Source organism: Mixophyes fleayi, chromosome 6, assembly GCF_038048845.1.
Source record: "Mixophyes fleayi isolate aMixFle1 chromosome 6, aMixFle1.hap1, whole genome shotgun sequence".
Taxonomy (NCBI): domain Eukaryota; kingdom Metazoa; phylum Chordata; class Amphibia; order Anura; family Limnodynastidae; genus Mixophyes; species Mixophyes fleayi.
The window spans coordinates 24,919,954-24,934,279 of NC_134407.1; the positions used below are offsets into that span (position 1 = coordinate 24,919,954).

General features: G+C 39.2%; 1 protein-coding gene across 3 annotated transcripts in view; it reads right to left on the minus strand.

Annotated features, from left to right (window-relative positions):
• STK32C (serine/threonine kinase 32C) overlaps positions 1-14,326 on the minus strand; it is a 239,376-nt gene that overhangs the window by 83,997 nt on the left and 141,053 nt on the right. For all 3 annotated transcript variants that reach the window (XM_075216055.1, XM_075216053.1, XM_075216054.1), the window contains exon 2: positions 13,312-13,367. Coding sequence is in view for 2 of the 3 variants with exons in the window: in XM_075216053.1 (XP_075072154.1) it covers positions 13,312-13,367 (56 nt within the window). In the remaining variant the exon portion in view is untranslated. The remainder of the gene's footprint in view (positions 1-13,311; positions 13,368-14,326) is intronic.

Here is a 14,326-nt window from a genome sequence, read left to right on the forward strand (position 1 = left end):
ATATCCTTACCGACTAAAAAAATAGTTTTTTTGTTGGGCTGTGTAATATATTCAACCGCATCCAGGTACTGTACTCCAAAGTAAAAGCAAACAGACTCAAATAATGTTATATATTTAAATTACTACCATTGAAAAGTAGGAGTATCTCCAAATACTAACACAAATCTACTACGTAGCATCTAGCAACCATAAAAATGTAATATAATGCCTAAAAAAATCACTATGAGCTCAATGTAGTAATTACCCACAATCCTGGTCTAACACACTTTAGCGGAATTAGTGTAGGAGAAATTACGAAACGTTGAATAAAAATGTGTTTTGTAACTTCAGTCTGACACCTCCTATTAACAAGTCACACAACAAAAGATGATGCATATGGAAACAAATGTAAAACACCTGACCTCATCTCAACTCCAAACAAACATATGTTCAACGTGTGAGGAGAGCTTGTGAATAACAACAATAATACAGTACAGAACACAATCAGTGCAATACTAAAAAAAAAATCCCTAGAAACAACCAGTGAATATAACGTGTTATTTTGCATTTTCTAAAGTACTTTTAAAGATAACATAATGTACTTCAGACCAAGCTAGTACAGTAGCTCTGACTGTCCATTATGGGTTTAGCACAATAGAGGACATATAAATGATATGTTATTCCAGTCATAAATGTACTAATAAAGGCACTATTTTGTAGTAAAACATTATTACAATTGTTTTTGCCATATGTTCTACCATACAGGCATCTGCATAGGGTATGACTATTCAGGAGGAAGCAGTGAAGGGTTTCATGCTGACTTTTTTGTAATTATTTTCCTTATTAGTTTTTATTATGTGATACATAGGAGTCTATTTATCATAAAGAGAAAAGCCCTATTTATTTTTTTCATCTTCTTATTTATTATCGCTTCCAGGTACACTGGACATGTGTGAACCAGCAAAGCCACGTCACGCATACGCAGGTGGACCTAAGACTGGCGGTGAAGCGGTTGGAGTACAGCTACGCTCGGCAGCTTACTATCACTCTGCGGCTCTGCCAAAATATTCAAAGTCAATTGCAACGATTATAGATTTAACATTGCTGCGGTAAAGTAGGAACAGAAAATCTTTCTTATCACCGCATAGTAAACTGGCCCAGTGGTCTTTAGGAACCACTAACGTTGCCAATAAAAATAATGGAGGAGGGAATTATTTTCCCACCAACAAGGAGTCCTTTTTTGTAATGCTTCAGTGTGTGCAGTGTTACAACATTATTTTAAGAGACACACATAGCAAGAAAAGAAGAAACTAAAGTGTAATAAACATTGTGACACAAAAGAATAACCCATAACGGGTTAACTTTGGTAACTTACAAAGTTTTGACATTGTCAGCTACCCACCAGGTATAGAAATAGATTTGTAAACCTGTGCGATATATGTATTGAAAGCTGCAATTTTTGTGCATCGCTAACTGTGCTAGCCACGCTCTGAGGAAGTGTGTGGGAGTAGAGATGGGTGAAATTACTCTTAAATAGGCACTGCCTTCATATAACACACCGATTTCCATTCAAACGCTAGAGAGGTGACACTTCAAATACACTGCCCCCCTCCCTCATCCTGCACAAATTAATATATAACCAACTAAGTCTAGCGAGTGTCCTGTAGATGTAGATTAGTACACAGAGGTCCATCTAAATAGAAAAGTATTCCTGGACTTTATTTTATAACGTCAGGAAATATATAAATATGTGCAGAAGTCCTATGGGTCTTGTTAAGCATTTATAATAAAGTGGAAAAACACATGAGCCATGTTGATAAAGTAATTAAGATAAATTTTGTAGTTCAGTTAGCAGTTGTCAGAATTGCTATTACTACTACAATACGTGTTAATTCTATTCTTCTTCCTATTATCATTTTTTTTATACAGCGTCACAATATTAGAACCAACATATTCCGACACAAAGTACAATAAAGGAGACAAATTGAACATATACTTATAACAATAGAAGAACATCATGAAGATGAAGGTAAGGGGTCCACCAGTGAAAGCAGACGGCCCCGGACCTATCGTAGAGGAGGAGCTACTGGATAAATGATTTTTAATAGGTAGTGTAAGTTGACTGACTCACAGTGACAGCTGTCCTGGTGCTGCTTTAAGTGCACACAACTCATTATCAACTGTTTGACTCTTACCCAGACCTTGAGGAGCTGTGCTGCTCTGAGACGGTGTACATGAGTATACACGAGTAGACTCTAAGGCAGTGGATCCCAAACTTTCTCAGTTCAAGGCACTCTTAGGGTATCCATAATATTTTCAAGGCACCCCTAAACCAAAATTATTACCAAGAAGTCCCCCGCCTTGCTTATCATTGGCCCTGGCTGCGGCACCCCTGTGAGATCGCTGTGGCACCCCATGGAGCTGCAGTGCACAGTTTGGGAACCACCGCTCTAAGGGCTATTTTTTTTTAAATTAAACCACTGTCCAGTTATTGTAGCTTATTATACAGGGTGGTCCAAACGTGTGGAAACACTCTTTTAAAACGGAAATGTCTACACATATGATCTGGGAGTGGTGAAAAACTATTTAGGGTATGTGGCCATTATAGCAGCAACCTTGGATGCAAGTCTAATTTTTAAAAATTTTAAAAGGTTGTTTCCACATCTATAGATCACCCCGTGTATATACAATTACCTAATTGTCATAATCCTGTCCTGTTTAAATCCACAAGATGTATGATGCTTGAATCGGTTGACATGGACAACCTGAAAAAAACAATGATCCAAGAAAATGCATTTTCATAATGAATGTACCTTCTATTACCAAACATAACCAATGGAAAAGCCTACTGGTCATCCACTTAATCATTTCACCATGATGAATACCTCACCCTCGTTCATGTTCCATCTCTCCCACTCTTGCCCTCAGATCCCCTTACATTGGCTCACCCTCAAGTGTCAACCGTTTGTCTGCCCCTTTCCCTTTAGATTGTAAGCTCTAGTGAGCAGGGCCCTCTTCCCTCCTGTTCTCATTACCTATAACTTTTGCTTACCAGCTACACTGTGCACCTCCTCATTGGGCTCTATGCCCATTGACTCCTCCATTGTTTTCGCACCACTTTCAGTGGCTCTAAACCTGTTAGTTGTGCCCACACTAATGGACACAGGTTTCAGTTTGTGGTGAATATACCCCTTGCACCCCAGTAGCTGTGTTGAGAGTTGTAGTGTTATTTATTGACTATACTGTACTGTTATACCATGTACTGTCTTGTTGTTTGCCCTCTGTATGGCGCTGCGGACCTCATGTGGTTCACTATAAATAAAAGTTAATATAATAATAATAATTATAATAATAATAATAATAATAATAATAATAATAATGGTGTAAACATTCTAGAAACATATTAGAAAACATTTCTTCTCCTATTCCACCATACTAAGCTATCACACACTGTGATATCAGCAGTGATAATGGGCAAATGGCCTGATACTGCAGCACGTGAGGCCCCGAAATCACAGCGATGTCCAATAATTATCTGGTTGATCATCTGACGTGTTGGTAAATGCGGTCAGGAGATGACCACAACTCACCGTTATCGGCCTGTGTGAGCCTTATTTTTTGGACTAACAGACCTAAGGGAAGCTGCAAGTAATCTGGCTGATCAGCACATGAGCCAAACTGTAAAAAGGCATACTTTCCCTTCAATACCATTTGCAATGTCTCCAATAAAGATATAAAAAGCACTGGTCCAAGTACAGATCCTTGGGGTACTGCACTGGTAACTTTTCCCTCCTGTGAATGTTCTCCATTTACTGTAACTCTCTGTTTTCTATCCTGCAACCAAGATCTTATTCATTCCACCATCTTTGAATCCAATCTCAAGCTTTCAAGTTTATTTAATAGTCTGCGATGTGGGACAGTGTCAAAAGCCTTACTAAAATCTAGATAAGCTACATGTACGGCCCCCCTTCCCCCTTGATCTATTACTTTATTCACCCAGTCAGTCAAAAAAGGTCAGTAGGATTTGTTTGACATGCTCTCCCCCCAGTAAATCCATGCTGTTTGGGATCCTGTAAGTTACTGGATTTGAGATATTCTACAACTCTTTCTTTTAAGAGTGTTTCCATCAATTTCCCTACTACTGATGTAAGGCTCACTGGTCTGTAGTTGCTGCCTCTTCCTTGCTTCCACCTGTGTGTAGTGGGACTGCATTTGCTTTTTTCCAATCCTCTGGAATTACTCCTGTAGCTAGTGACTGATTGAATAATGCTGTTAATGGTGTTACCAACACCCCCTTAATCTCTTTTAGTATCCTTGGATGTATCCCATCTGGCCTTATTGATCTATCCACTTTCAGTTTTGAGAGCTATGTTAGGACTTTCTCCTCTGTAAATGTACTTGTATCCACCTCATTTTTATGAGTATACTTGCATCTTAACTGTGACCCCTTTCCCTCTCTTTCTGTAGTGAACACTGAGCAAAAATAATTATTAAGATGATCTGATATTACCTTGTCTCCCTCAACAAGACTCTCGCTCTCTGGGCACGAGTCATTAAGGCACGTATACTGAGCACATTGGGCGTTTGTTATAAACCGAACGTAAATTGTCTCTCCTTACTCCTGAAGCCAACAAGGAATGGATCTAAAGATACATGTGGAGCTCACTACGGGCATAGTTTTACTAGACACTGCAGGATACATACAATACCTATGGGGAATTGAAATCTCAAAACAACGCACAGAAAAAACAAAATTAAGCAATTAATTCAGTCTCGATAGTGACAATTTGAAATGACTAAGCATGTCATAAAACAACTGCTAATCATCCTTCTTACATGTGATAAATATACAAAGGTCAACAGCTTGATATCACCACATACCCAGCAAATTTACTCAGCGCTAAGAATCAGTCCAAAGCAAAAAAGAAATCACTAACAGGATATTGCTAGTTCTATTCTGTGTTGCAGTCTCCTCAGAGAAGGGTTAAATGCAATAAGGAAAGCAATTTCTTATGGATATGAACTTAGAACAAGGTGACGCTTAATCTAACGATTACATCAATATCTTATTGGTGTGCTCTTGTTGATTAAAATGACAAAGTCGCTGTTGAATGCACGGTGGAGGCAGCCATATTGTGGTCAGGGAACTTTTTTACCTTTTACCCCCAAATATATTTAGATACGCCGACGTTACCCCCTTGATTTGAAAGGAAGGAAATCATATATTATTAATTATTGGAATTCAAAATTTTATTGAATCTATTCAAAATTTATTTGAAAGCTTCAACTTCAAAACTTCAGGTTTTGAAGAAATGATGTTGCTTCATTTTTGATACCAGAGCATCAATATTGGGGCATTTTGATGTCAGAGCAATTTGGATACAGTCTTCAGCATCCAATCGATTTCTCTGCTTTGTTTCTATGTTCGTTAGAGTGGAAAATCCTTGTTCACAAAGGTAGGTTGTTGCAAAAGGCAGCAACTTTTTGACTACCTCCTCATGTGTAATTTTGAATGCCTTTGCAGCTGTTGACATCCAAAAATATGACAGATCTGCTTTGTTTTCAAATGCAATACATGCTTCATTATTACATCGAAGCTCAAGAAGTGCCTCTGCCAACCCTTGAGGCTCTTCTGGTACAACAGCAATTTCACATTTAAAGGGATCTACAATCCAACTGACAGCATGTGAATCGGCAGCATTACCCCCAGGAATTTCATTTTTACCCCATTTGGGGTAATTTACCCCTATTCCCTGACTACTGTGCTAGAGAATTGAAAGGTAGAATATTGCTTCAGTTCACAAAATAGCTGCCTCCACTTATAGGTCTACCTTAACAATCTCTGGCTGTCACACAGTTTTCTGTAGTGTTTTCTTTTTCGGTTAATGAGAAGATATTTAGGAGAGCACTGCATTTTTCAAGGGTTTTCTATGCTTAACATTGCAGTTCAGACTGCGAACTTCCCACTGTCTGATTTGAGGGAACTGTCCCACCATACAGACGGTTGTCACTTTTATCCGGAATCATGGGAAGTCCTGTCTCCGCTCACCATCATGCACAAATCGGTTCCAGGATTATTTCGATGAAGGGCAGGAGGTTGGGGACAACCTCAGAAGTGCTAAGCAAATTCCAGTGGTTTATGGCACCCAGCACTATGGCCAACCATCCAGAACTGGTGCCTGCATCAGATCCTCCACCATAATGTGTAAGTACCGGGGCCCAGCTGAATTGTACAAATGGAGGGGGGTGCTATTGGTGGGCCCCCATGCAACTACTTGTGGGACAAAGGGGGAGTTACAAAAAGCTTTGTTTAAACACATATAAAAATAATTCTCAATCTACGGTTACTCATTAAATTATACTTTGCCATAATATGTAAAAAAAACAAAACTGAATTAAAAATGTTTAAAAATGAGTTAATAAATATAATCATAATATTTTCTTTTCTTGCACCGAAGGTGTGAAACACTTGGGAAGGTACCGAGCTAGCAGAAAATAAACATTTCATTTCAGAACAAAAAGTAACATAAACATACAATGATTCATAAGACCGTGATGTCAGTTTCAACATTAAAATGTGTGATTGAATTTGCTAAATGCATTATAGATAGCACCACCCAGTACAATGTATTCAGTAATCACAGCTCCCTCAATTATATTTAATATTGACTCACTGCTAGCCCACAGAGAGGTAGTTACATTTCTACAGCATTGTAGTGCACATTATAATTGCGGTAAATCATACGGTTGTCGCTTATACCTGTCATTTGCATTCTTATTTACCTTTATTTGTAATTGGAATACTTTCAACTGAATGCTGTGATGTCGGAAACACACATTTGAAAGTGAAGTTGGTTATTAGTTTGTAATAATGAGACGTTGTTATGGATTGGGACTGTAATTTATTTGCAGCTGTGTCTATAAAGATATGTATAAATATATGTGTATATATATATATATATATATATATATATATATATATATATATATATATATAAAACAGTTGCAAAAACAGAATTTTCAAATTGGCTAGGGCGAGTTCACCTTTCTCCTTCACACCCACATCAATATCTCTTTATAGCGTACAATGATACATACTGACAACACGGGTTAAAGAACACTGTTTCAACCCGTGTTGCAACCCTTCCCACCGCACTTTGGTCCTGGGTATATCCCGGATCTCCCCTCCAGTGAGCTGCTTTTAAACTCTGATCGAATAACCTGGGAACACCTTTCAGACTGCAGCGCCTTCGGCTCCAACCTGGGGATGACTCTGGTTACGACCAGGCTAACCCCATTCACACTGACACACGATCTGGTTAATGTATCAAGCTGAGAGTTTTCCAGCGGGTTTGAAAAGTGAAGATGTTGCCTATAGCAACCAATCAGATTCTAGCTATCATTTTGTAGAATGTACTAAATAAATGATAGCTAGAATCTGATTGGTTTTTCAAACCCGCCGGAAAACTCTCAGCTTGATACATTTACCCCCTGGGTTATTCCGGGGTCCATGCCTCTGTGTGAAAGTGGTATAAGTCTACCTACATATAGCAGTCTAGAGAGGACAGCTCTATGACATGGTAGTAATTCTCTGCTTCCAGTAACAAACAGGAGATGTTTTTACTATACCTCATTCAGCACTGGGGCTTAGGGTACGATTCCATCCAGGAAGTTACCTGACCAGATTGGCAGCGAAACTCATTTCTAAGCTCTGACGGGACCGGAAATCTTATGCCTGAATTAATCTCCCTGATTACTGCAGACCAGAGGCCTCTTCTGACTAGTTCAGTTCAGTTGAAAAAAAAAAAAAGACTGAATTTTTTGTAAATTTATTTGAAGTGTATACTGTCCACTTATTTATTAATTTTGCTTAATCAACCCCCATTTCTATACTGGTTTGTTTTAATTGCAGATGTCAGTCATGCTTAATTATCACCAATATCGTGCTAATGACTCTGCGGTCTTCTATTCAGATTCCGTGATATTTATTTGCTGGACTTGTAGACAGTTTGACAAGCTAGTATACATGTAAAGTCTAAACATTAATCAAGCTCACTGGGTAGAAAACTCTCCAATTAGTATGTTCCTTTAACTACTTTTCACATTAACATTTTATTTTTAATTGGCAACAATTTCAGGAGATTTATTTCATGTTGCTGCTAATGTTGCTCACTCCTTAATTATTCCCTAGAGTTGTTAATGATACTTGTACCTGCTAGTGTCCACTAGCGGTGTTGTTTAAGGTCTGATTCTGTCTTTCCTATTATTCTGAACTCATAACATTTCTACTTTTTTTCAAATCCATATTTCAATATGTCAATAGTAATGCCCATGGCCAAGTTAGGATTCCACCACCATAACCCCTACAATCTCATTTTTATGAGACAATCCCAATTAGCCATTGACAAATAGGGTGTTGCCTATTGTATTCAAGAAAAAATGTGAGCATGTCTAGTTTTGGGATGACCAATGTTTCGTTACACATAACACTGATCAAAATCCTGAGACGAATGCTGAAAAATATGTTATATGACACATAATATTCTAATAACAATGGCCCAATACACAATGGTTGAAAAAAACTTGCATTTAACATGCCAAAGATAATGTCAAAAGATAAATGCCAAAGATAATGGGCCTGATTCATTAAGGAAAGTTAAGCAAAAGTAAGCAAGTAAGGCAAAACATGTTGCATTGGAGGGGGAGGTAAATTTAAAATGTGATGGCAGATTTATATTTGGGGTAAGGCATGTCCTAGATCAACTTGAAATTTCAGTGTACAAATAAGCTATCAAGTATTTGTGTGCTACATGAAAAAACAGACAGTATTTTCCTAGTGTGCAAAATATTAAACTCATTTGCACCCCTTGCATTGCAACATGGTTTTGTCCAGAACACTTAAGGTAAGAAAACGTATTCCATTTTTTGCTTAACTGTCCTTAATGAATCAGGCCCCATGTCTCTGCCACGTTTTGGCTGTCCGAAAGGCTGCACAGTTTGACTGGGCATTAAACCCACAGAATTAAGCCAGAGTTCAATGTAGGGTATTACGGAACAAATTATACTGTACATTCACAATAGTTTTATGTGTGCCTTAATTTGACGACTAGTCTGGAGCTTCTCAATGCACAGTGCCAGGAAAGACAGCTTTGCTTGTCTTAAAAAAAAAAAAATCATAGTTTATTCTCAGTATTCTTTTCTTATAAAATAACTACAGGTAATATCAGATATATGAAAGAGCAGACTTTGCTCACTATTCTTTTACTGTGCAAAAGAGCTTCATATCGACCCTGTAGTCCTGGCCACTGACTGAGGGCTGAACATGCACATAACTTTTTATTTATTTGAAAGCAGATGGCTTGCTAAGGCACGTGATATTTTCTGTCTTAGGCTGGGTACACGCTGCATAAAAATTTTTTCCCAATGCAATATCGTTAACGATTTTACCAACTACTGAAAGTCCTGATCAGCGTGCCAATACATGTGTACACTCTTTACACGTGTTACAAATTTTATTTTCAGATCTGTGCTCTTCATCTGTCATAACCATTGGCTGAAAAGATTGTGACTCTGCAAACTCTACGGAGATCTGCCTACACTGCTGGTCGTGAGTGCGTACACAGTGCACGATAAGCCCGACATTGTTCCATAGTTTATAGAGATGTTCAGTCTGGTTATAAAATGAAACGAAATGATACGATGAGCTTTGGAACGATAAAACATGATCGTGAAAGCGAACACACTAATGCGATATCGGACCTAATGGTCGTTTATCATGTGATTGGCATGATAATCGGTTGAAAAATCTGTAGTGTGTACCCAGCCTTAGATAGTAGGAAATGGGTTTAGTTGACCTTTGAAAGACACAATTGTCAGGCGCCGCCTCCTCACTAGGTGCGAGAGGCGGTCACCTGTCTTTGCCAATCGACGTGTCCCGTTGACTAGCAACGGGACGCTTTCTCCCACTTCCGGATCGCGTTCTCTGTCGCCTAGCAACGGGACGTCTGCACTTCCGCTCGGCGGTCAACGTCACTGACCGCCGATAATCAGCCCCCCAATCAGGGACCTTCCAGGAGGATATAAGGAAGTCTCTGGCACCATTAGGGTGCCAGAGTATTGGTTTCACCTCTCCAGCCTTTATCCTGCATATGATTCCTGATATTGTTCCTGACCCAGCTTCTCTCTGACCTTCCATTTGGATTTCACTTTGTACCTTGCCTCTAGTCCCCGTTTCCTGACATTTGGCCTGCCTCTGACTATTCTCTGGATTTCCCTTTGGTACCTTGCAGCCCGTTGGTTCTGACCCGGTTTGACTGACTACACTATTGTTCACTCTATTGCTACGCTGGTGGCCGACTTGGAGTACCGCGACCTGCGCACCCTCTTGCAGCGAAGCCCAAACTACCTTGCGGGGGTCCCTGCTGAATACCGGGGGTGTGTTAGACTCAGCACCTCCTTGTTCAGCTGCGCTATTACCAGCTAGTAACCCGAACGTGACAACAATGTTCTAAAACCTAATTTACTTGCAAAACAGTTACAATTAGGTATACAGTATACTCAAACAGTTATATGACTAGCGCAAACATGCAGAACCCCTACTAAACATGAGTGATAAGTAGTTCCATAACCATAAAAAAGAGTAAGGAAACTCTAAAATCCACGCTTTTCCTCTATTTCTCAATCACAGACTCAGACTGACTCACCTATCCTCAAGCAGTAATGATGTAAGCCTTTTGGAAACAATTTTACCTAATTTGCAAGTATATTGAAAAGACAGTTTATTCAACTTCATTATCTTTTTCTGTTGCTAGACAAACTAGCCTTGAAAGCGAATGAAAATGGACAGAAACAGTAGGTTGACCCAAAAAGATTTTGTACCATTAAAAAGTATTCAGCCTATCGAACGTAATTTCAAGCTGCATTACCAACTATGAATGACCTTGTCCATCCCTTCTCTGAAAACCAGGGCTGTGAGATAAGACGTGAATGAGGGGGTGTGAAACACAGATGAGGGGCTTTGAGCCACAGGACCAATATGATCACAAACATTATGTATTTTGATTGGTCCACTCGATAACACGCCTCCTCCGCAGCTATTCCACAGCCATAATGACGAACGTAAATGTTTGATCAATTAAGCGTTAATGCATCGTTATATTGTTCAAGGAAAAAAAATCAATAACCATTTCCGAGTTTTCCTTCTGTGGCAAAATTGACAATTGATTTTTTATTATTATTATTATTTTTATTATTATTATTATTATTATTATTATCATTATCTTCTTTCGGAGCAATAAAGTAAGCATAGTAACCTGTGAAAACGAACAGTGTGGACAGCTTTACCTTGCTGTTTACTAATAAACTGTGTACCCCCAGCCAAATATGTGCTGGGCTGCTCAGTGCTTAGCTAGTTAGCTTTCCAGGGAAGCTATATATAGATTAAAATAAATATTTTACCCTCTTCAAAAACTGGTTAGTGTATCTATAGCAACCGTGGGCACTCTGTCAAGTTAACTTCTGTTAGAGAGTTTGCTGTCTTGTTCTAGAAAAGGTGCCAGAGACACTGAGGGAAGAAATTCATTCTGTTGTATTGTTTCATTAATAGTGCAGGGTGAACATCAAACGCTGAGGACACTCATTAGAGGCCCATTCAATCTGCTGACTGCCAAAACGACAGCATATGGCAAGTCACAGTAACACAAGTTCAAATGAAATACAGTGTAAAATACCATGATTTAGGTGACCGTGAAAACTTCTGTGTATGAAAATCAACATGTTTATTATTTCTGTAATTTCCCATTGTAGCCGCAAAAGCACCGCAGCTCGGTTGAATAATACAAGTTTTATCACAGCAACGATGCACCTTGACAAAATGCCACTGATACCGTGAACTATGGTATTTGCAAACACACAGTCCATAGCCAGCTGACACAGTCGCTCAGGTCTGGTAGAGTTATTCTTAAACAGGCACATAAAACAAAGAAATTATCCGTAATTAACAGAGATTCATTATATACTGAAGAGATAAAGGGAGGACTCATACCCACTGGAGTTAATTATATGTCTTTCACTAGCATGTAAACAGGGGTTGAAATAGGTGCCATTGTATCTAGTGTCACCATACCCCCTTCTGATGTAACTAGAGCTGTTATTCATCTTGGTCTATCTACATGCATCCTTTCCTATTCATCTTGGTCTATCTCCATGCATCCTTTCCTATTTATCTTGGTCTATCTCCATGCATTCTTTCCTATTCATCTTGGTCTATCTCCATGCATTCTTTCCTATTCATCTTGGTCTATCTCCATGCATTCTTTCCTATTCATCTTGGTCTATCTCCATGCATTCTTTCCTATTCGTACCTTAATTAAATGCATTGAGTAAGCCTAGAGTGAGCTCCAAACATTAGTACAGGAATGTACGGGAGACTCCCGCATCCTGCCCACTTGAAGGGGACAGGACAGGGGTCTTAAAGACGTGATTCGCAGTGAATGCCGTAATTTTGGCTCGTCCCCAGCAGCACATTGATGCATTACTTTGTGGGGTTGGGGCCATAATGATCCAAATCGCGGGGTAACACATCACTGAGGCCACCCCCCTAAACCGCAACTTCAAATTATAGCGTCTGGCACGAGAAACAAAAAAGCCACCCTTCTAGCCCTCAATTTTAACCAAATGAACCTAAAATATTCATAAAACGCGCCCCCTTCAGCATTGTGCCCTGGTCGTCCTTATCGGACAGCCATAGTTACAGGCCTCACACCCGCCCCCCCCACCCTCACTTAACACTTGACCTCCCTTTCAGGATTTCCAGAAACGGAAGCGAGTAAAGTTGGAAAGGAGGACTAAATGCATGTCAAACATGTTTGTATATGACAGGTGTTTTCATTAGCTTTAAAAAGAACTCACACCGTGGGTAAGTGGCCTTACTTAATTTAACTGCAGCAGAAAATTACAGATCATGAATGATTTCTGTTATAAAGAAACAACATAGTTGTGTGCTTCATTTACAATCACAATGAAACATACATATTGCAATACAGCAGAGAAAATAATACTGAAGTCAATTAGAAATACTAATAAATTGTTGAGTCAGATATTGTCACCAGATACTGTCACATTCACAGTTAAGAGGAAGACAACACACTGCAGAAAACAATTATGCAAACGAGGTGGCAGATACCTATTGTAGAAGCTGCTTTTTCATCAAGAGGCGATTAGCCGTACATTGAGTTTCCCGTTGCTGTATACAATGTGGCTGAAGTTACAAAGTCACCCCTAGGTCTCAGCTTATGTGTTTGTGCTTTGAAGAAGAAAATAATTTGTTCTTACCTTGCCAAAGCTTCCCTTGCCAATTGCCCGGAGAATCTGAAAATGATCCAAGTTCACTACAAGGAGAATAAGATCTGTATTAATAGACTGGAAACATCTCACAGCACAAAGTACTTTTTTAAATAACATTCTCCGAGTAAGGATGGAGCATGTTTATCTGGTCTACAAGGCACGTTTCGCATAATAAACCTGTCAAGACTAATCACCTGTACCACATTCACGTACACTTTATACTAAGTGAGCTATGACAGTAAACTGCAACTCATTTTCTCCATTCCAATATGTGCCGTGTCACACCATTTGAGATGTTTAAATTGTGGTCCATCTGTACATAGAATGGAGAGTGGCTGGTAAGAACTTCGCCAAGCTGAATGGATTTGCCACTGAACGGTAGGAAATGGCCTTCACGGTAACACTATGGCCTGCTCTATGCTGCCATCTAGGGGTGAGAGGTTTGACGCTCTCGGCCACCTATCTCCTCATCCTCTTTGTAATGTTCCCTTTGTGCTAGTTGTGTCTTATTATGTAGCTGCTTTCTCTACATTCTCTTGTATTGACTTTTAGTGATTCTATTCTTTCCCTTATCCTTTACTTAACTGTATTTTTTTGGGTTTATTTGTGTTGAATGTGGGGCACTGTGGGTTCCATGGTGCCATTTAAATAAAATAAGATGATGATGATAATAATATATGGGTTCAATGGCTACATAAGGCTAAAGCCCCCTTATTCACTGTGGTAGGGCTTGTCCCCATTAAGCAATATAGTAAGGGCAATCTAGAGTGATATCTCAATGGTACTCATCCAATGACCCAACAGTAGATGGTGGGAGAGTGGGTGGGGTTTACCCGTTCAACCCCACTCTAATTGGAGGTGCCATACAACTGCGCAGACCAGGTACTACTCCATAGTTTTTGATATAATTTCTGTCATGGATTTAAATATTGCAAAAAACAATGTTAAGGTATTTTGCATGAAAAAGTTGTTTCATAAATTCTTCTTCTCTTGAAAAAATAGC